The sequence below is a fragment of the Pieris rapae genome, chromosome 9 (genome assembly GCF_905147795.1).
Source record: "Pieris rapae chromosome 9, ilPieRapa1.1, whole genome shotgun sequence".
NCBI classification, from domain to species: domain Eukaryota; kingdom Metazoa; phylum Arthropoda; class Insecta; order Lepidoptera; family Pieridae; genus Pieris; species Pieris rapae.
The window spans coordinates 3,575,016-3,598,851 of NC_059517.1; the positions used below are offsets into that span (position 1 = coordinate 3,575,016).

At 37.8% G+C, this 23,836-nt stretch overlaps 2 protein-coding genes and 1 long non-coding RNA gene across 3 annotated transcripts; 1 reads left to right on the forward strand and 2 right to left on the reverse strand.

Moving 5' to 3' along the window:
- Positions 1-552: 552 nt before the first annotated feature.
- LOC110999683 (serine/threonine-protein phosphatase 6 regulatory subunit 3-B) lies at positions 553-16,595 on the reverse strand. Its single transcript, XM_045629352.1, has 13 exons — positions 16,393-16,595; positions 16,146-16,225; positions 15,790-16,063; positions 15,546-15,713; positions 15,136-15,340; positions 14,442-15,025; positions 14,066-14,130; positions 13,235-13,397; positions 12,993-13,025; positions 6,155-6,213; positions 5,684-5,751; positions 5,152-5,319; positions 553-4,285 (listed from the first exon to the last, which is right to left on the reverse strand). Exons 1-13 carry the CDS (start codon positions 16,450-16,452, stop codon positions 3,582-3,584), a joined length of 2,631 nt encoding a protein of 876 aa, XP_045485308.1. The 5' UTR covers positions 16,453-16,595; the 3' UTR covers positions 553-3,581.
- A 289-nt stretch (positions 16,596-16,884) lies between these two features.
- On the forward strand, positions 16,885-17,625 carry LOC123689465. Its single transcript, XR_006750439.1, has 2 exons — positions 16,885-17,224; positions 17,409-17,625. It is a non-coding gene; the product is annotated as an uncharacterized LOC123689465 (long non-coding RNA).
- Positions 17,626-20,595: 2,970 nt separating this feature from the next.
- LOC110999716 (probable ATP-dependent RNA helicase DDX10) lies at positions 20,596-23,569 on the reverse strand. Its single transcript, XM_022268919.2, has 3 exons — positions 23,321-23,569; positions 21,119-23,229; positions 20,596-20,797 (listed from the first exon to the last, which is right to left on the reverse strand). Exons 1-3 carry the CDS (start codon positions 23,447-23,449, stop codon positions 20,647-20,649), a joined length of 2,391 nt encoding a protein of 796 aa, XP_022124611.2. The 5' UTR covers positions 23,450-23,569; the 3' UTR covers positions 20,596-20,646.
- Positions 23,570-23,836: the final 267 nt, after the last annotated feature.

The following is a 23,836-nucleotide window of genomic DNA, read 5'->3' on the forward strand; positions in this document are numbered from 1 at the left end:
TCTGTTTCACTTTTTTAATTAAAAAAAAATGGCAATGGCTTTTGTCTATTCATACCGGTCCTATCGATCGATGCATTATAAGGTCGATTTACTTTGGGGTCGCTGCGCCACTGAAGTGTATAATTTAAATTTTACGATATGTACATAACAATTCAATGTGCATATCGTAAATGCTAGTAATTATTATGATGCAAGCTCCAATAAAACTTCATCTAAGATAGTGAAGTAATTTTAGTTCAAATTAAACTCGAATTATTTTGATAAGGTTTAATTATTTTAGAATAAAATTTATTTGGACTACAAAAAGCGCAAGTAGAGAATGTTCTCAAGGTATATTTTTCCCCATACCTATTTAAATACTTATTGTCAGTGCTTCGCTCGTATAAGTTGTTACGTAATATTCTATAGTTAAACCTTCCGCTAGAAGTGGTCTATGCTAACAAAAAGCAATTAAATTCGAACCGGTAGTTCTTAAGATTTGTTAAGAATTAAGATAACATGTTTAGACGTATATTAAAGGAAGCTTATAATAGGACTTTAAAAAAACACGTGTTTCTCAAACATTACATATATTTGCTGCTTTCGTTTATCTTACATTGCTTACAATTATAATTAAGTGAGTAGTTGGACAAACAAGTTCTATTGGGATGGTTCATAATCCGATTGACCTCGGCGAGACAATATGAGCGCCATAAAGAAAAAAATAGACTGATTTAAAAAGGAACTGATTCAAAGACACAAAATTAGCAATTCATGTAATCTATAAACCTTAAAATAATTTCAATACTATAGTCTACTTCCGTAATACAAATAATTAAACGCAATCTTAGTTGTACTAGTCTTGCGTGATATATGGATTCATCACCTGAGATACGGATTTCCTTTTGGGATTTATTGGATTTTGATTACTTAATGCTCGTTGTACAAATACAACGAGAGGTTTTTATTTAGCTAAAGTTATTCTAATAATGTATAGTTGTACAAACATACAGCGCTCATATTAGACCTTAAAATTAGCACCTTTCACTGGGCGTCGCGTGCGTGAAAATGCGTCTCTATTTAATCAAATACAAATAATACAATTAATCTTCACTAATTTAGTGTCGAAAGCGCGTGACGCAGCGACGCCCATCTAATCACATTCAACTTCATTCACTTTTACCTTAAACAAGTGTAAGTATCGACTAACTAGTGCGAGTTAACGAGAGAAACTTGTGTAATTTAGATATAATAACTGAAAGGCGCCATTACCTGCGCAATACTGAGGGTTTGAAATCGTTAACATGCACTAGGTATCGGCACGTGTGCCCCGTAAAATCACAAAATTGTATAAAGGTCACTTAAACCAACAAAAGGCTTAATACACATAGCAAGGCTCGGTTTAGAACTAGATACAGCGATATGTATCGGATCTCAAATACACCTTAATTACCTTCGTACTGCTAAAACCGGTTTCGGTGGATACTGGCGTCTACGAATATATACTTAATACATTTCAAACGGACTTAACTATAGGAAAAACAAATCTATCTTAAATTTTACGATCATAAAATACCACAGATAAAACATTGTTCGGAACAAGCGTCAGACTGTTTGGCAATGTACAAAAGTTTAACGAGCTGTTGCAACGATAATAATTTTTCAAACGATAAAACAATTTCATATTGCACATTCGTTTCAGTTTTTTTCAATGAATCACGGCACAAAGGGTCTAACCCACCGATACGCAGACATGTAGGAGCGATAACGATAATTAAACTTTACATTTGATATCATAGCTCAACAATGGGCGTAACAAAATTACCTATAACATTAACAACACAAATTTACCGTGAACTGTTTGTACCTAAATAGGTACAAAGCATTTTTTGGACAAAGTCGACGCGACACCACATCACTATATGAACACTAAGAAAACTCGATCAGGCTTACTCTGTAAATCCAATAATCTTAATAAATCTGTTATAAAATTGTATCTCCTTTACGAAGCACAATACTTAATAGTCCTTTCTTCGATGCACTGATTCATCTTGGAACTAATACAAACTAGAATCGAATCGCTATTCAAATTAGATAGTAAGCCTGCAGGTCCAACATTGAAATACAATTTTTGTTGCATTTTCTTAATCAGATCAATCTACAGAAACGATAGTACCGAGTGTTTAAACTGTGCAACGAAACGACGAATGTCTCTGCTTCGGTGAAAATGTGCTCTGTCTTAGATTGGACTAGTTATATTGAAGAGCATTACAATCAAGAAGTTTTGTATTTCGTTTTAGTAACTAAACATTATTTTTTAACACACCTTAACATGCTTTAATTAATGTTAAAGCGATCTTCAAAAAGCGATGATCAATTTGGTTTAGGAGAAAGCAAATACCGGGTCGGAGAGAAAAATAAAGGGCATCGATATGTACACGATATACATGGCGAGATAGGAGCGCCTCAGGAAGCAATCGACTACATAAGGTACAATGTTAAGGCTACGCGTTACACTATTTACGCTACCATACAAATTGAACACGTATCAAATAATCGCTGGCAGACGAATTTTAGTTGCCTTGTATCAACGTCACTTGAAATCTTTGGTCACGAGCCCCGTTCATCCGAATACTTCATTCAAAGCGGTAACAGTTATTCAATCTTCTAATTACGGACCGCGTCATCTCGAGTAACAGCTAAACTAATGTCTTAGAAAACTTGAGCAATTCCTTAACGAAGCAAACCACCGACGCTCGTAACCAACACGTGACCATCGACCATCACTTACAATGTTATATAGGAGGCGTACGTATGTAAAACCCATATCGACAGGTATTACTATACAATAATACTGAGCTCTGTTGTTTTTGAAGGCCGGTCGTAGCCGTGAGCGCCAATCAATTGTTCTCGCTTTCACTTAATTCATAACGAATGAGTTATCGATATATCGATAAACGATTATCTCCCACGATCAAATAACCCTAATATAATTCATCAAAATCTAAGCCTAAAGCCGAACAATTTACATAAACAATTAATACCGACTTAGATATCGGAATAAGTGGATATTCAAAACTCCAAATTACGCAAAATATAAAATGGCGCTCACAGCCTATTCGCCATTATCCGTAATGTAAATTTGTATATAATAAAATGGTCCAATAAGTTCCTCAAAAATCTTTAAAACTTTGCACTGTTTTTTTACATTGAGGTATTATTAATATCCCGCATCACGTGGGTGACGATGATGATCAAATCGAAATAAAGAGATCAAACATTTTATTTAATTATTAAATAAAAACTTCACTAGACTGGATGAAATGAATGCATAAAACAATAATCAAGCAATATTTAAACGTGACCTCATGTCGAGTGTCGCAATCCTCGGGTAAATTGACTTAACTCCAGAAGCGAGTGTCGCTTAACCGATATTTACAAGCCGCAAGCACCACAACCCTTAATCATCGAAACGGTCTTAAATATACAGGTTAATAAAATTTCAACTATCCAGATTACAGCCATTAATGGACAGAGCTAGGGGGTCGAGAGGAAGGTAACAGACGGGCGCGAGGCTTCTTGTGGCGGGATTTGCGGCGGAATCATCTCTCCGCCACAGTAAGGTTAGGGCTGTCGACCGCACTCGATGCCTTTAAATCGTCCAACTCCCTCATTATTTTGGTCTCAGAGTTCGCACCCGATACTTCGGTGACAAGCTTTGCGACTTCATCTGACAATTTGACATTTCCGATTTCGTTTGACACCGCAGTGACACTGCCGATTTCATTTAGTGTTTCGGAATCAGACGTGCAAATGACATTTGTAATTTGGGTGTCAGATTTGCCGACTACATTTGTCTTTTCTGCGTCAGATTTCCCAACTGCAGACACGTTAGGGTTGACCTCACTGTCATCTTTTTGAAGGTCATTAAACGTGGAATTACCGAACGGTTTTTCAACACTTGTTGTATGAGACGCGATTTCCTCAGTAAATAAAGCATTGGTATCAGGATTGTTGGAGTTCAAGGTAGCGTCAGAATCGCCGAGGATGGGTTGACCTTCAGTTTTTGGGTCGGTGGTGATTTCAACGTTGGGGATTATCGTTTGAAGGTCCGATATCGGAGGGTCTGTGTGGGGTAAGGCTGCGGGCAGCTGTGACGCGGTATCGGTGAGCTCGGCTAGGTGATGAGGGGCGAGGCTACTGAGAGCAGACAGCAAGTTGTGAGTCAGTTCAGCAGTTCCATCCATTTGCAGCTGATTCAGCTCAGCTTGCAGTTCAGACATATTGCAGTTCTCTTCACCGCTTTCTACAACAGATCACATAGTACTTAGTTTGGAGAAAAAGTATTATAGATCTTCTACTAAATTAAATAATTCCATATTGAATTCTCTTCCCACAAAACCGATGACTGTTTAGTGCCGTAAGAAGCGCAGGCAGCATAGTTTGGCGAATAATCAAAGTACACAGGGCGTCCCACGTCAAGTCAGAGGAAAGTTCTCTGAATAAAATTTTAAATAAAATGTAAAATTTTATGTTTTTAGGTTCATTTAATATGCTAGGTTATTAAGGAAAAAATAATGCTTATAAGTAGCCCTTTCAAACGCTATTATAAAATACACGTAATGTTACTGTCACATTTGGCGGGTTCGATTCCCGGTTGAGGTAGGCGATTTTTAAAAAATCTGTGAATGCAGTTCTACTTATTATTAAAAATTAAACGATGTCTTCTTTCAGTAAAATATCCTATCATTAATATTTAAGGTACTTTCCCTCCTTGTGGCATCGCCGTGGGACGCCCTGTATATAGTTCCTTACATTTGAAATTGGCGTTTTGTCGTACTGGCTACTTTGTTTATATATTACCTCTTTGTTTAGAAATACAACATTCAATTTTTTGAATCCCGTCCGAATGTTTTTTTTTAGTAAAGGGATCAATTAACTACCTATAAGATGGTAAAAGATAGGGATGGACATACTTTAATTAATTAATTATATTCTATTTAAAAAAAAGCTACTGTTTATTCCTCCAATACAAACCGCCAACATATATATATTTAAAAATAATAATTAGCTGAACTCTGGTCATGATAGTAGAACAAAACCCAGACCACAGAAATAATGACATAAAAATAAAAATGACGAAAAATAAATTTAAATGCGCAAGTGACTCACCGTTTTGGCTCCATGGATTGTCTTGTGGGGCGAAGGGGTCAACGGGGGGCATACACGTATCACTTCCGAACTGGGCCCAACCCTCGTCTTCAGGGACAGGAAGAGAAGCCCCTTCCTCACCCTCATTCTTCACTTCATCATCTCCCCATCCGGAACTCCGCTCCCACGCTGCAACATATACCACTGACTTAAGAGACTTCGACAAATATAAACGTAAACGTCGCATTTTTACAGTCAATCTGATTTGTAAAAGAAATTTAAAATATAATCGACTTTAGCCTATATAATACTATGTATAAGCTAAAGAATACGTATATATGAAGATTAAATATATTGAATTGAAATATTTTATTAGGAGAATTAAATAAAATCTTGCGACTCCTAGAGTCATACTCGGCCAGCGCTGTATGTCAATGTACTTAAAATTTAATTAAATCAAATCAAATCAAATTCAAACACATCATCACACACATCACACATCATCACACACATCACACATCGATGTATTAAGAAAAATATGAATTGTACTCACGCAAGTCAAGCGCTAGCTGCATGCTTTCATCGAAATCCAAAACATTGCTGGGGCTGTCCTCCCACATACTATTACAAACAAATATAGTTTTAGTTTTTTATAAACTTAGTTAAATTACGTATTTCCAAAATCAGACCACTGTCAAGTACCCTCTTAGAAAAGTTGACGACTCGTAGCAGTTACGAATCGTATTTTAAATATAGAACCAGTTCCATAGTTCTTACGGACAAAATTTGGTATCATATAGTCTTATTGTGCGTATTTAGAACCTGAAGAAACGTATTATACTTAATTCTACGTGTATGAATACTTGACAAAACTATCGAAATGTTCATACTGAGGCCTTAACTTTGATTATTAGGTTAAATTTCGGAAGAAACCCAATTTCGACCACAAAGGCTGCCTTTCTTGATTAAATAAACGCCAGTGCATCTGGAATGCCTACACACTAGTATAGGGAGGTGTACTCACTCGTCGTTGTAGTTGTCCGTAGATGGATACTGCGACACGCCTTCCTTGACAGCCTCCAACTATTAACACACGTTATTGATTTACTATAAACATTAATCAATTTTCTTTCCAAATACTTTTCATTAGTAGACGCGTGTTCAGTCTCCGGTGCCTGACAAACGCCGTCGACTTTTTGGGTCTAAGGCATTCCGGAGTTGTCACGATGATTTTCGAGTGTTAAATAGGCAGTCAGTATTTTGACAGCCGGGTGTCGAACCTACGAGCCCAGGGATCATAGTTGCACGCTGAAGACACTAGGCCAACACTGTTTGACTAAAACACTTTGCGTTATGCCGCGGTGGCCAAAGTTTTCAATAGAAATTCATTTAATAATAAAATAATTTAGCGTGGCCTATGTAGCGAGAACTGTTTCAGGGCTAACAGTTCCAAGTTGCATTATATTGTTACGAAGACGGGTCAACTGCAATGTTTTTAGATTTTTCCACTACTTAGAGAACTTTTCAGCAGGCTGAAATATGATTTATGACCATTTCAGGAGAGGGTCAATCACATATTAGAAAATCAAAATTTACATAATGTTGCCGTAGTTTTCAGGAGGCTGAAACATTTTTTCAGTCGGTTTCAGAACACGTATAGATGAATGGTACACTTTTCAGCAGACCCGTTTTCAGGCGTTTTCAGGCCTGGTTATAACCCTTTGATGAAGGAATATTCTAGAACGAATTTTCTAGGTGTGGGACAAGCACTGTTTGATACGCGAAAGAGAGAAAAGATAAGAACCTTCTCGAAGCTAGACCGAGAACTCTAGAACGTCGTACGACAAGCACGTAGCAGTGTGCGAAAGAGATAGCAAGTACGCGCGTTCTAGAATTAGGCGATCGCTACTCAGTAGCGCTCCCGCCTAGAAAGTTCTCGTAAACATCGGAAACATCGTTCGAGATTCTTCCCAGGGATATATAAGCGAGCCAAAACGCGACCACTCAGTTCAGTTTTGAATGCGATTCCAAGCGATAAACAGCGAAGAGAAAAAGTGCGATTAAGTGATACCAGTGATAAAGTACTGAGTGATTTAAGTGATTAGTGACAGTGTTTCATTGTGTGTGTCATTAGTGCTTTTCTGTGCGTAATTTCAAGATATTAGTGTAAACGAACTCCTCGTAGATTTTATTAAAATAAACCCTTGAATAAATCGACGGCAGTTTCTATCCGATCCCCTAGCTCGTAACATTTTGGTGTCAGAAGTGGGATAGAAAAATGCCAATTACTCCAAGGGAGAGTCAAGAGGAGTTTGTAGCAGAGTCTTCAGCTGCGGAGGGAGTGCAGACCAGGGCACAAGCAGCACGCGACGCCGCCCGGAGACAGAGTTTCGATGCGAACCGCGGGATAGGCGAAAGCAACGATGCTAACATCCTCCTTGCTCTGCGACAAATGATGGAAGAACAGGCAAGACGACAAGAGGAACAGGCACGACAAATGATGGAAGAACAGACAAGACGTCAAGAGGAACAGGCCCGTCATCAGGAAGAACAAGTTCGGCGCTTGATGGAAGAACAGGCCCGCCGTCAAGAGGAACAGGCTCGCCGTCAAGAAGAACAGGCACGCCAAATGGTTGAAGAACAGGCTCAGACACGTCGTATGATGGAAGAACAGGCTCGTCGTATAGGGGAAAAATTAGGAGATCTTAAACAAGAAGTTGATAAAAAAATTGAAAATTTGGAATCTGACGTGGATAGCAAGCTAGCGAAACAGGACAAACGGATTCTCGGATTGGAACATGAAATGCAGTGCTTGAAGACCACGGGTGTCGTAACGTCTGTAGCACCATCTGGAAATCTAAAAGTGCCTCCCTTTGATGGTAAATCTTCTTGGGGCGCGTACAAGGTACAGTTTGAGACTGTAGTAGAGTCAAACGGGTGGAATGACGATCAAGCTGTCACCGCCCTTATTATGGGACTGCGAGATGAAGCCCTCACCATACTAGATACCAAGACAGGTAAAGTGACGTTGAAGCAACTGCTGGATGCCCTGGAATCACGGTACGGAGATGCACACTTAGAGCACGTCTATAGGGCTCAATTAAAGGATAGGATACAGCAATCAAATGAAAGCTTGCAAAAATGGGGAGTAGAAATAGAGACGCTGGTTAGGAAAGCCTACGCATCCTCACCAGACGTTGCAGACAAGATGCTGGTTCAAGCTTTCGTCGACGGTATTCGTGACCGTGAAATTCGAATGGCTGTGAACCTAGGACATCATAAGGACCTCAAGAATGCTCTTGCCCATGCGTTGGAAGTGGAAACATTTTGCAAGGATTCTCGACCTAACCGTATTAGGGTTGTCACGGAAAAACGTACTTCCCAACGTGGACCCACTTGTTACCTCTGTGGAGAAGTAGGGCATATGAGGTTTTCATGCCCTAAGAGAAATCTCCAAAGTGAAAGGAAGACAAGACGTGGGGAGCCCGAAGAAGTGGATGTGACTGCCGCTGAACAGCGGCAGGGAAACGAATAGAAGCCAGGACCACGGGGCGGGTGCTGGCCGGATCTGTAAGGAAGGCCCCAAAAGTTATGATCTCTCAAACTCAGGATGGGAATACCATTGTCATCGACGGAGAAGTTAACGGAACTAGGTGTGAGTTAACCCTTGATACTGGAGCTTCCCGGACAGTTATCAGATACCAACTTCTGAAATCATTTTACAAAAGTCTTTCTGGTGGAAATGTACAGCTCCTTACAGCTACTGGCCAGCACATAACCGTTCGAGGAGAAGGTATCGCTACCTTCAAGATTGGTGGGAGATCATACAGACACAAGGTGGTAATTGCTGACATTGTGGATGACTGTATTATCGGTTTAGACTTCATGAAGCATTACAACTGTAAGATTGATCTGAAGAACGGCACATTCAAGTGTAGAGATGAGGTAGTTTCTCTAAAGGGCAACACGTTGAAAAGTGGGTACGACGTCTATAGAGCTATCACTGCAGATGATACAGTCAGTAAACAACGCGAGATAGTTCAAGCAGTATTGGAGGACTGTAAGGAAACTTTGACGAAAGAAGAAATTGCGAAAGCAAAGAAACTATTGAATACATTTTCAAACATGTTTGCTACACACGATGGAGATTTAGGAAGAACAGGAGTAGTCAAACATCAAATTGAGACTGGAAGTGAATCACCAATACGTTTGCGACCGCGACGAGTACCTGTCGCATATGAAAAGAATATAGACAAGATGATTGCGGAAATGTCAAACCATAATGTCATTGAATCATCTTCTAGCCCTTGGTGTTCTCCAGTAGTTTTAGTCAAGAAAAAGGATAACAGTTTAAGGTTCTGCGTCGACTACCGTCGTCTTAATGATATCACGAAGAAGGACAGTTATCCCTTACCTAGAATAGATGACACCTTGGATACTTTAAGTGGGGCCAAATGGTTTACAACTTTAGACTTGAAAAGTGGCTACTGGCAAGTGGAGATAGACCCAAGTCATAAAGAGAAGACAGCGTTCTCAACTGGAAAAGGACTATGGCAATTTAAAGTTATGCCGTTTGGGCTTTGCAATGCACCTGCCACTTTCGAAAGACTAATGGAGAAAGTACTGTCAGGGCTGATAGGAGAAGCCTGCTTAGTGTACTTGGATGATGTAGTCATCGTTGGGAAAGACTTCGATGATCACATACGGAATCTTCAACGGGTGCTCACCAGACTGCAGGAAGCCAACCTGAAACTTAGTGCTAAGAAATGTTTATTTTTCAAAAGAGAAGTCAGCTACTTGGGTCACATTATATCGCAGGATGGTGTTCGAACAGACCCCAATAAGATAGTTGCGGTAAAGGAGTGGCCAGTACCTAAAGATAAAACTGAAGTCCGCGCTTTCTTAGGTTTATGTTCTTACTACCGACGATTCGTGAAAAATTTCGCGGATATTGCAAAACCACTTCACAGACTCACGGAAGAAAAGAGGCGATTCACATGGGACAAAGAGTGCGAAGATGCGTTCAATGAGCTCAAGAACCACCTATGTGAGACTCCGATACTAGGCTACCCGGATCCAGATGGCGAATTTGTGGTAGATACAGATGCCAGTGGAATTGGCATTGGAGGTGTACTATCACAAGTAAAAGGTGAGCACGAGCAAGTAATAGCCTACTTCAGCAAGTCGTTGTCGAAACCAGAACGGAACTACTGTGTCACTCGGAGGGAACTACTGGCTGTTGTGAAGACGCTGCAGCACTTCAGCAAATACTTGTTAGGTCGGAAGTTCCGTCTTAGAACAGATCATGCTGCATTAAAATGGCTACTTCAGTTCAAGAATCCGGAAGGACAAGTGGCTCGATGGATCGAACAACTGCAAGAGTATGACTTTGCTACCGAACATCGCAAGGGCAGAGCCCACGGGAACGCAGATGCATTGTCTCGAAGGCCATGTGAGGACGATTGCAAACATTGTACAAGACACGAAGGTAGAGAGGTTGCCCATATAAGGATACTAAGGACAGACACCATTAGTCCAGATTGGTGTGGGAAATTAATTCAGGAAGAGCAACAACAAGATTCTGACATTAAACCAATTCTGGACTGGATGCAATCTTCAGCTATCAAGCCGCGATGGAATGACGTTGCATCTACTAGCACCACGACCAAGAGTTACTGGGCTCAATGGGATAGCTTAGTTCTTCACAATGGAGTATTATGTCGCAAATGGGAAAATACTCGAGGGGATGCATCTCATCTGCAGTTAGTTGTGCCAAGATCCAAGGTTCGCAACATATTGGAAATGTATCATGATGGCTCATCAGGCGGGCACTTAGGAGTGAAAAGGACTCTTCTGAAAATTAAAGAGAGATTTTATTGGATACATTGCCGCGAAGATGTAGAAGACTGGATTCGGAAGTGTAAAGCTTGTGCAGCTGTTAAAGGCCCACAGACGAGAACAAGAGCGAGTATGAAGCAATACAATGTCGGAGCACCATGGGAGAGGATAGCAGTTGACATAGCCGGACCATTTCCATTAACAGAAAAAGGAAATAAGTACATCATGGTTGTTATGGATTATTTTACAAAGTGGCCCGAAGTATTCGCTATTCCTAATCAAGAGGCAGCTACAGTAGCTGAGATACTTGTAAATGACGTATTCTCTAGATTTGGAGTACCCTTGGAGATGCACAGTGATCAGGGTAGAAATTTTGAGTCTCAACTGTTTCAAGAAGTATGCCGGTTAATGGGAATTCATAAGACGAGGACTACTCCATATCACCCACAGTCAGATGGAATGGTGGAACGTTTTAATCAAACCTTGGAAAGGCATTTGGCAAAATTGGTGGACAGCCAACAAAAGGACTGGGACAAGTATATTCCGTTATTTTTAATGTCATACCGGTCTGCGGTTCATGAAACAACGAACGTTACACCTGCTTTAGCCATGTTTGGGAGACAACTTAGATTACCAGCGGATATTGTAACTGGTCGACCACCTGACACCCCGGAGACTGTTACAGAATATGCGGCGGATCTGCGTAATAGACTGTATGAAATCCATGAACACGTACGAGCATCACAGAGCAAAATAAGTGAGACTACGAAGATAAGGTATGACAGGAAGACGAATCACATAGAATTTAAAGAAGGCTCGCAGGTATGGCTCCATAACCCGACAAAACGCAAAGGAAAATCACCAAAGCTTCAAGCCGACTGGGACGGTCCATACACGATAGTCACGAAGATTAATGACGTTACTTACCGGATAAAGAAAATGAGTGGTTTAAGGAGCAAACCTAAAGTCGTTCACATAAATCGATTGGCGCCCTATAAAGGAAGTAATGATGCTCGGGACGAGCATGTCTAAGGAGAGGGTAGTGTTACGAAGACGGGTCAACTGCAATGTTTTTAGATTTTTCCACTACTTAGAGAACTTTTCAGCAGGCTGAAATATGATTTATGACCATTTCAGGAGAGGGTCAATCACATATTAGAAAATCAAAATTTACATAATGTTGCCGTAGTTTTCAGGAGGCTGAAACATTTTTTCAGTCGGTTTCAGAACACGTATAGATGAATGGTACACTTTTCAGCAGACCCGTTTTCAGGCGTTTTCAGGCCTGGTTATAACCCTTTGATGAAGGAATATTCTAGAACGAATTTTCTAGGTGTGGGACAAGCACTGTTTGATACGCGAAAGAGAGAAAAGATAAGAACCTTCTCGAAGCTAGACCGAGAACTCTAGAACGTCGTACGACAAGCACGTAGCAGTGTGCGAAAGAGATAGCAAGTACGCGCGTTCTAGAATTAGGCGATCGCTACTCAGTAGCGCTCCCGCCTAGAAAGTTCTCGTAAACATCGGAAACATCGTTCGAGATTCTTCCCAGGGATATATAAGCGAGCCAAAACGCGACCACTCAGTTCAGTTTTGAATGCGATTCCAAGCGATAAACAGCGAAGAGAAAAAGTGCGATTAAGTGATACCAGTGATAAAGTACTGAGTGATTTAAGTGATTAGTGACAGTGTTTCATTGTGTGTGTCATTAGTGCTTTTCTGTGCGTAATTTCAAGATATTAGTGTAAACGAACTCCTCGTAGATTTTATTAAAATAAACCCTTGAATAAATCGACGGCAGTTTCTATCCGATCCCCTAGCTCGTAACAATATGTACCCAGTTCCATACAAAAATATATAAAAAAATTAATTATTTTAATTTTACGCAAAAAGCATTCATTATTTTTACGTAATTTATTACGTTATTCAAATGCGTTTTTGCAGTGCAGTCTAAAACTTAACAACGACGAATTGTATATTGCTATTGTATGATAAAACTAATATATATTATGATATTAACTTACCTCGTAACATGTTTCCGATGGGTACTCGCCGCCCTGAAAGTGTTATATATATTTATTTATTAATATTTTACTACATAATACTTATGGTGTCTGCCACATTTAGGTATGTAGTGCAGACATCCTAAGGTCCTTACATATCTGTCGCTTCCTTGACAATATCTATGCTCGTTAGTTATGGGTGAATTTGCCTTTTCCCAACGTGTCTTGTAAAATGTTACTTTTTAATAACCCTATATACTTACGAGTGGCGCGTCCAGGCGTGTCAGCAGCGGTTGGAGACGGGTCTGCAGAAAGGCATCCCAGCGTTCTTTAACTTCCGGCAACGCAAACGACCCAACGCCCGCCGCCGCCAAAGTACGGCAGGCGATTGTCACGTGACCCATCAAGCTCGACCGACGAGTCGTCCTAGTACACAATTATTTAGGCTAAAAAATAAAATTCAACCAACACATACCAGCCATGTTGGTTAAGACGTATAACGCGGACTGACTTCCGACAATTAAAAACTTATTATAATAAGGGCCTGTTTCACAATGTATGGATAAAGTGCCAAATGCAACACATAAATTATTCGAAAGATAAAAGTTTCGAATAAGATACTTCGCATTTCATGACGTATAGTGCTATCTGACAGTCGTGAAACGCAAAACACTGTTTATCCTACCAATAAGTAACAAATAGCTTATTTGGAACTTATACGGACATTGTGAAACAGGTTGTGATAAATTACTTAATATGTTAAAAATAAAATAATCTGTAAATTTTTGTATTGTAAACAGTGGTTGCCCCGTATTAATATTTGTTTAGTCATCATTGATATGAAAAAATTTGAACATAACAGAAATAAATACAAGCCTTACGCCGTCCAATCGACTAAAATAATCCCAATCAAGAGCAAGTTTATTACTAAAAGTAGTAGACTTAGTATGTACTAAAAAAATAATGTATAAAAATGTATATTAATGCTCTACTGCTGTATCTAACAATACAAATGATTAATTTTTAAATACTTGGGAACTTGAAGCAGGTATACATATTAACAGGCTCAAAAGATTAGAATTAGATTAACTCACTTCTTGTCTTCATTTTCCTCAAAAGTGTCCATTAGCCGTGTCAGCAAGTTGCCTTCTTCTACCAGCTTTCATGTACAAATGAATTTATTATATTATATTATTTTATTAATGAATTTTATTATAATTTATATTAATTTATTATTAAAATAAATTTGAAGCTTATTTAAGACACATTTGTGTCTGTCAACAACATGGAAAAGGCTATGTAGATTTTTTAAATAGGAGTCTCCTAGTTTTGGACTAGGGACCCAATTAATGCTTCGGTACAACTACTTATTTTATATCGTTCTGTCTACACTGGTCATACATAAGTGTATATGTACTTATTTTTTTTCAGTCTTAAATGGAATCAAAATCATTGTCAGTAATTCATTACCTGTACCCAATAGACCGGGGCCTGTGATTTGTTCTGTGATATATTGTGTAACATCGTGCAGACCTGCGCGTGTAGGAAGTTGTTGTCGGGGAAGGCAAAGAACATGTTGAGCAGCACATCAGGCATGGCCAGTGTCCGCATGACCATGTGCACCGTGGGCTCTTGAGTTCCCATGAGCTCTGCCATGAGCGCCACCACCTGGAGGCGCGCCGCTCCCACCCTTCGCCGCCCGCTGGGTCCAATAGCTGGCTCGCGCAGTAGATCTTGCTGCAGTAGCGGCAGATGTGGCGTCACATCTCGCAACTCCACGTCACACATATCTTCCATCGGCTGGATGAGCACTCGCAGAAGACGGCAGGCGTTGAACAACGCGGTATCGTAGAATTCCGGGGGACTACAGAAGCAGCCGAGAAGGAGCGCATTGACCATGGGCTTAGTGCGTAAGCGGGCGCTCAAGCACCGGGTCGTCCAAGAAGGTCGCCAGTCTTCCCCGGCCCATCTGCATGCTAAGCCACACGCCAGCGCACTGGCACTGGCCGACGCCGCCACTCGCAGTCGCCGCGTGCGTTCCGTCATCCCCGAGCCTGACACCCCGATTAACAATTGAAAAAATTAGATACTTAATTTCACTGACAGATGCCTTCATTTACTGATTTCTTTAAAAATCAATTAATTTACAAAGAAAGATACATACTTTTTTTACTAGAGTCGCCACTGGTGATGGATTCCTTCTGACTTGCTTCTGCTTTTTCACTCTCTTCATGCACCCCTTTCTCAACATCATTTTCTGACTTTTGTTCTATTGGCACAGGTACAGGTGTTGTCTGAATTTCATTGGGCTCATAATCACAGCAAATTATTTGTATAAGATTTTCCAAAAACTCATTTTCAACCAGCCACTGTAAATATTTAAGTAGAATAACTATAATTTACATTTCGAGTTTATTACTAATTATGTATTTGGAAGATATTGTCAATCAATACAATGTACAATAGGAACAAAGTATATAAGCATACCTAACCTAATTTTTTTTTATAGAAAACAAGTTCAAGAAATCACAATTTACAGCCATTTTAATTTCAGAAAATAAACATGTAACATACCTTTTCAATTATTTCACTAAAAGGCTCCTCAAGATAGAATACAAAATATTTTATTGTATCTGCTATAGCTGAGGTGGCAATGTGTCTTAATAAATTAGGTAAAAAATCCTTCCGAGCCTTAAAGAAGTCCAGTGCTCGGAAACATAATATTTGATGCAAATAGGAGTCCTACAATCAACAATGGCACATATGATTATATTTTTTACAACTTTTTTTTAAACTATATAAGTGGCTGGGAATGTACCTGCATAGGGCTTCTTTTCAGCAATGTTTCAATAGTTCTACTAAAGTATGATGCTAGCAATGGATTGAGAGGTGGATCCCTATTCAGGAAATCACAAAGCCGATTCATCTGCTTCACATCTATGCATAGACTGGACATCAGGCCAGACAACTGGCTGGTTAGCACTTCACAGGCAATATTTGAATGTCGGTACTGTGTTGTTAATTCTACATCCTTAGATGGCTCCTCAGTTATTAAGGCAATGAGTTCAGTTAAGATCTCCGGTCTTGTTAAACTGAAATTTTGATACATAGTATGTAATGAAGATTTTCAAATATGAAAGTAATTATTACTAATATAGTCAACCCGATATTTACAATCGTATTAGATCTTTGTTGTCCGCTTTACACTCCTGAAGGATGTCGTCCGCCTCCAGGATTTGTGTCAAAGTTACATTCTGAAACCAAATAAGTACCACATATACTTCTAATGTACACGATGGAAGAACTTTTTAATAGATAATAATTAAAAATTACGCATTATTTCCCCTATATACTTATATAAAATGATTTTACTAAAGACGTGACTGCACATAACCACCAAGACAAACAACAAAACACCGACCTCCTCCTTAAGAAGAAAGTTCAACTGCCTAATAGTCATATAATTAGCGCTCCAAAACATTCTTAATGTTTACTTAGTTTAATTGAAGACACTATAATAAATCCATAAATTTAATGGTATCTTTTTCTTAGCGAAATATTGCAAAACCCAAACGCAGCGCTAAACAAATCCCAACTCCTGTTTTCATTGCCAGTTGAATCTGTCGACTGTTAGTTGTCATACGTCAGCTGTTAAGTTATTTTTTTAACCAAATGTTAATCTCATAATAATAGCAAATAAACCTAATAATGCACTTCCTAACTTTTATACATGGCTGACGCACAAACCGTGCAGGCCAAGATAGGGGAAAAAAATAATAATAATAATAGCAAAGGCATAGAAACTGATATATATTTAACAGGACTTGAAAAGAGTACAAAACTCAGCAAATGAGTATATGTAGTTGGTCACATTATACATATTACTCAGTCAGGGAAAGTGGACATGTCGCTCATTGAATACAAAACGGCCATAAATCAAAATTTATTGAAAATCATTTTATTTCAAAATTAGGGACTAAAGCTACAGTATTTTACGTTTTGCTGAAGACACCCGTCATTTTCAATCATATTAATGCCAAACTGATCAACCGCCTTTTTTGTATTGGGTTGACTTACGCGCTAACTTCAGAACAAAACCGCCATTTTGTGAGTTGCGACCCAAAACTCGGAGCGAACGCATATCAGTTCAATACAAAACGGCCACAATTCGGAAAAACACCCAATATTTAATACAGTGTTCTGTGCAAAAGAGCCACTTTTTGAAATACGTCTGTATTGCATTCCAATTTCAAGTAAGTATATTCTGATTTTTTAGTGCAACATAGCCATATTTTGGAAAACGTACATTTTGCATTCCAAAATAAAATAAGGCGATGCCATATTTACAAATGTGTACTTTTTGTATTGAATTTTTACAGAAGTATTAATAATTTATGTACAGCTAAACTGCATGTTTTAAAAATTTGTCAATTTTAGAACAATGGCAATTGGCCATGCTCAAAATACGCACCATCTAGAACTGAACAGAATCAAACCTTGTTCCACGACAACACGCAGGAAACTGAAATAGCAGCACAGGATGGACAACAAAGAGAAATGGCAAATTTTAGTTTTGATACGGACTCCTACGCTGACAGCCAGCCTGATTACAATATATCGTGGTTAAGTGATGATGAAGAGAGTTTAAGAACTTGGAAAAAATCTATTAAAATCGTTCCACCTAGTGACTCATCAGAGTCATCAGACAGCGACTCTGACGACAGTTACATGAACTGTTGTACGTTATCTAGTTTAACTGATTTTTCCTCGGACGATAGTGGAAAGGATCCTGATTTTCTACCTGAGAAACACATAGAAACAAAACGGACTAAGTAACAATTTTTCTTACCGCAACCGGGACCTTCTAGGGCAGATAATGAACCCATAGAGACTGAACAACCACAATCACCCAGTATTATCATCCATCCCCCTAGTATTGACAGCCAACCTCCTAGCATTGACACTCAGCCTCCTAGCATTTACTCGCAGCATCCTAGCATTGTCACCCTGCCCTCTAGCATTGACATCCAGCCCCCTAGAATTGACATCCAATCCCCTAGCATTGACACCCAGCCCACTAGCATTGACACCCAGCCAACAGTGGTGATTGTCAGCCACCCAGCGTGCAACCTCAGCTGCTATCACGAAAAAGAAAATGTAACCCAGCACATTGAAAGAGAAATAAATCCAAGGCTCTTAAAAACAGCGGAAAAGCATATGAAACCATGTCCAAATCAAACAAACAAATAGAAGCCAAGAAAATTGGACTTGCGATAAATGTAAATTAAAATGTGCTAACCAATTTTCACAGGAAGAAAGGTTGGCTTTGTTTGAGAACTATTGGAAGATGGGTGACTTGACAAATCAGAGGCATTTCATTAGCGACAACATGACAAAAATTGAACCTAAGTATCGCTATGTCCGTGTTGGCAGCACTAGTCAGAACTTTAATCACGCATATTATTTCCCTAAAGACGATAAACGCATTCGAGTATGCAAAGTATATTTTATGAATACACTTGCTATTTCTGATAAAACGATAAGAAGTGTGGTCAAGAAAAATTCTGGACGAGTTGGATTAATGCAAGAAAAACGAGGGAAACATGGGAACCAGTTAAAGTTAGAGACCGCTTTGAAAGATGGTGTCCAAGCACATATTAATTCAATCCCTAGAATTGAAAGCCATTATTGTCGTGCTTTGCATCGCCTGTACGTTATCAAGTGCAAAGAAGAAAATAAGCCACATGTTTTATATAAAATATATTGTAATATTTTCATGGAGGACTGTAACATCTCCTTTTGGCAATCTAAAAAGGACTAATTTTCTGATAATCATTTGAATAGTTTGTAGATTTTTTAGATTTACAGCGAGAATTTATTTTTTATAGTTATTTCCTAGTAAATAATGAAATAAAGCATGTTTCATTTTAATATTTGTTTAATTTTTTTGAGATAATAACCCTAACATTGGTTCAAATTTTGAATGCAAAAAGGGCTTTTGTTGTTTTTATCCGGTTGGAAGAGTGCTATCACAGAGGTAATTATTTTAAAAGATAGAGCAACAAATAAGGAAAACAATGATATATTAACATCATAACAATTAAAAATAAAAACTTGTTTTTTTTCAAATAAACATTTTTGAAATTTTGTTTCGCCTCTCCTTTAAAAAATGAGGATTCCGGTTTGTGACTGTTTTGCATTCAATGAGCGATGTATAGAGCAAGTTGCACACACACCCATCAATGAAATCAAATTAATTAAAATGCGGAAATAACACTATTGTTTTTTTAAGAACAATAATTACAGACACGTGTGCAAGAAAATTAATTAAACAATTATAGTATACCGCGATTTCATTTAAAAATAATTTAGTCTACTTTTAGAATTTAGAAGAAGTATATTATAAAAAAACACCTCTACAGTCGCGACTCACGACTCACTAACTCTAAATGAATTTGTATGAGATTGACATAGCTCACACTTTCTCACGTGACCATTTTCACTCGTACAAGTAAGCTTGTACTTTAGCTTTAGATATAAGCTCAACTTCCTTCGTAATCTAATCTTCTCGTAGTTATAAGTTGCTTTTACTTATAAGTTATAACATTGTGAGTGTATTATGAGTATAAAGATTGTCTGTACGCTGCATCGCCTCTTTTGTGTCCTTAAGGGCCTTTACAACAGAGCTCGGGCTGTTTTGACGAGCGTAGCTCGGTCTAAATGGGCGTCATTTCGACGACTAGCGTAAGAGCGGACATCCTGTGTGGCTCGAATCTCCGGTTCGACCGTCGTGGGGTAGTCAATCGCCTGGAGGGCAGGACGGAAGTACGCAGTAAATGTCCCCAGTGAAGGCGGTTTTTTAACCTAATCCGATTTTAATTTTGTTATTATAGGCCTGACGGTTGGCTTTTAAGACATATCGGGGCCTCCTACGGGCATATTTTGTCGTGAAGGGGTTTTTTATCATTAAATCTAAAAGTTACATCAGGTTCTTAAATCACGGTGACACTTATAAAGAATATAATTAGTGCAGTCGACCTATTGGACATTATCCGATAAGAGAATGTAATAATGCAATTTATGAGTGCATGAAAAACTAATGGGCTAGCAAGCCTCACGCTGCATAATTTATTGTCTTCTAGGGTAAGATGATGGCTAACATTTGCACTTCTAATTACTATATATATATTATATATATACATATAATATGGATTAGTAACAAACGTACTCGGAGGTTCGAACTTCAGATGTCGGATCGGATCGGATCGAATCGGAAGCAGAAAGACAAAGATTTCCACATTTTCACTCGCTCGTAATGTGAAAGAAAATATCACAAACAAACCAGTTACCAGCGTGCCTGAAAACACAAAATTTTGTAGTACATATACTACTACTGTGTACGTTCAAAAAATATGCAACAAAATAATTGTTGCATATTTTTTTCAAAGCTTCCGATTGGCCCGAAAAAATTTCTAGGAATCGTAATCTCACATATGTAATATAAAAAAAACATGAATTCAGTTAAACTGTAAATTTCTGTTGTAAAACAGTCCTATAACATAACAGAAACAAATAAATTTGATCAAATATTTAATTGTGGAAGGCAAATAAAGAAACAACGAAAAGTAACGTATACATATTTTATTGTAGTTAACAATATATACTGACAAACTTTTTACTTCTTTGCTTTAAGCAATTGCATAGCGAGTAATTCTGCTTCATTAACAGACAGAGATGCTGATAAATCTTCAATATTTCTTACTTTTCTAGGAGTCACACTTTCTTGAACTATGCCTTTGCTCTCCACTAGCTTTCGCTTAGTAGGCCTGTAATAAAAATAAGAAATAAATATGACTTTCTTTTGAGAAATTTTACATAAAACAAACTTTCTAATCCACTAGAGTTCATTTCAGTTGCCTTAACACTGCCAGCCTTCTTCTTAAGGGCAAACTTTGAGTGCAAGAGAAATGTTTGTTTATCATATTTTTAACTAATTTACACAATAAAAACTGTGGCAATGCAACAAAAAATCAAAACCCAAACCCAAAAAAACACAAAGCAGATTTCAAACTCTTAGTAGAGAATTTAAAAAAATTATTAAAAACATATTTTTTTAATTATGTAGTCTAACCCTTGGAAAAACATACCTATGATATTTTTCATCTTCTGATTCACTGGGCAGTGAGTCATCTTCAGATTTTGAAGAATATATTATGCTATCGCTGTCATGTTTTAGCTTATAGACTTTGTCTGGATCAGGTAGCCAAGAAAGATCAGGTCCATCAGAGTCTGTCTCAGTTCCAAAATCATCTTTCTCTCCATCCTCTTTTTTATTGTTTTTTAATTTCCTTTTCTGTTCTTTATGCTTTGCTTTGACCTTTTCTCTAAATCTCATTTTGTCAAACTTATCTTCTTCTTGTAAAACTTCTTTAGCTTTTTCAATATCAATTCCACCAACATCTTCATTCACAAATTGCTTGGCTAATTCTGATTTAACATCTTTTTTCTCATCATCTATAGCTTCACCATCATCAGTGAATTTAATTGTTGTGTTAACTTTAATTTTCTTTTTAAGAATTTTTTTAGCTACTGCAGCTTTTGTAATGGGCTTCTTTTTCTTAGAAGGTTTGACATCCTCAATACTGACTGGTTCAATATTTACATCTTTTTTACTACAATAAAGGAAGTCATCTTCATCACTATCTGCCTCATTATAAAAACTAAATGTAGGGACTTCTTTCTTCTTTGACACCACTTTGGGCTTTCCTAGATCAATTTTGTTTTCTGTATCACTTGCATCAGGTGTACCATTTCCTGGTGATGTGTTTAATTTTTCAACCATAAGAGCATTTTCAGTTTGCTTAAGATTATTATATAGAGCTTTATTCTTTTGGATATTTTGTAAAAATCTAATTCTTGGTGGAACAATCAAGCCAAGTGACTTTGCATATGCATCAGTGTCTAGGCAAAGGACATTAAATATGTCTTTGTTCTTCATAAGAAATACAGATTTTAAATAACTTACAAAAGCTCTCTGTGCTGTTTGTTTTAGGTCTGTATTATCTGAAAGTAGAGCTTCTATTTTTCGTTGAGGTGACATGAGCTTTGAGGGATCTACAGATATTTTGTTAATAGGAATTTTACTATTATTGAGGTCTTCTACAATTCTTTCTTCAGTTGGCAACAACATTAATAAACCTTCACCTTTACCAAAAACACCTCTAGCTGTCCTACCTGCCCTGTGAATATAAGTTTCTACATTTTCAGGGCAATCATATTGTATAACCCAATTAACTCTAGGAAAATCTAAACCTCTTGAAGCCAAATCTGTTGCAAATAGCACAACATTTGATTTTCTGCAGAATTCTTGATAGATTCTTTCTCTTTTTTCCTGGTGAAGAGTACCATAAAGAGCTAACAAACTAACTCCTGGCCTTAATTTACAAAACAATTCATAAGTATATTTTACTTGTTTACACGTTGCCATAAAAACAAGAACCTTTTGTTTCAAGTGATTTTTAATAAATGACCATAGTATACCCAATTTCTCATCAATCTCACAGACAATATAACTTTGTTGAAGAGATTCTGGTGTGACAGTATCAGCCTGTTCATGTGGGGCCACATATGTAGGAAATGATAAACTAAGTCTAGCTAAATCTTTCACTGATTTTGTTTGAGTAGCTGAGAACAATAAGGTTTGTCTTTTTGGAGGCAAATTTTCTATAATTGCATTCATAGTAGCCTCAAATCCCATGTCAAGACATCTATCAGCCTCATCTAAAATAAGCATTTGAAGATTACTACAATCAAAAAGGGGATTTTCATCCATATGCTGCAGTAATCGGCCTGGAGAGCAAATAAGAATATTTATTTGGTCCATTCTTTTTTTTTCAAATTTCAGATTTTGACCGCCAATGATTAAACCTGCTGAAAAATCATGGAAATGTCCAATTTTACGAAGTGTTTCGTAAATTTGATAGGCTAGTTCTCTTGTTGGTGAGATTACAATAGCTCCAACACCATCTAGTCGAGTCCACTTTTTACAGAATAGTAGTTCTAGAATGGGAATTAAAAATGCTAATGTCTTTCCAGAACCAGTCTTTGCAGCTCCTAAAATATCTTTACCTTGCAAAGCATATCCTATGGCCTGTCTTTGAATATCTGTAGGAGTTGTGTAATTATTATCTTTTAATCCTCTTAATGTTTTTTGCGACAGTGGCAAGTCTCTAAAAGATTTAATATCTTCAGGAATTATCTAGAATAAATACATCACATAATATTAAACAAATCTTACACGGTATATGAATGCACTGCGGTAGGTATTTGTTCACAATATATCTACTTACTTTATCATATTGGCTTTGTAAATATTGTATAGCAGAATCCTCTTCAACACTCTTTTTTTTTCTAGGTTTAAAAAGTTTGTGTTTTGTTTTCTTTGAATTTCGCTTCTCCGAATTATTCTCATTTGTCATATTGCAGTCAGCAATGTAAAAATATTACAAATATTTATTAAAGGATAAATATTAAATATATCAGATACTGGATACATGAGCACATGTTGTTGACTATTGACACCAATTGACAATCTAAGGATAATGGCAGACAATTTAAATTGAAAGCACAATGTGCGTAATAATCATGGACTGTCAAGTATGACTTGCGTAAAAGTGGCGACAGCGCGCTTATGAGTCTTATTAATTATTACTATCAAGTATCATCTATTTAAAAACAACTAAGAGCCGCCTAAAAATCCAAAAACTTTTTCGTGTTGAGCCACAGTATTTTTATCAAACAGTTTTTATTTTGATTGAATAACTACGTTACAGTTTGCGTTGACGCCTGGTAAGCTGAAAATCAGC

Coding starts and splice junctions, on each gene's coding strand:
- LOC110999716 (XM_022268919.2), bottom strand. CDS start 23,449: ATGACAAATGAGAATAATTCGGAGAAGCGAAATTCAAAGAAAACAAAA. Junction 23,230..23,320: donor TACAAAGCCAATATGATAAA/GTAAGTAGATAT, acceptor TATTTATTCTAG/ATAATTCCTGAAGATATTAA. Junction 20,798..21,118: donor GAAGATGAAAAATATCATAG/GTATGTTTTTCC, acceptor TTTTTATTACAG/GCCTACTAAGCGAAAGCTAG.
- LOC110999683 (XM_045629352.1), bottom strand. CDS start 16,452: ATGTTTTGGAGCGCTAATTATATGACTATTAGGCAGTTGAACTTTCTT. Junction 16,064..16,145: donor AACAAAGATCTAATACGATT/GTAAATATCGGG, acceptor TCAAAATTTCAG/TTTAACAAGACCGGAGATCT. Junction 15,714..15,789: donor TGAAAAGAAGCCCTATGCAG/GTACATTCCCAG, acceptor TGTTGATTGTAG/GACTCCTATTTGCATCAAAT.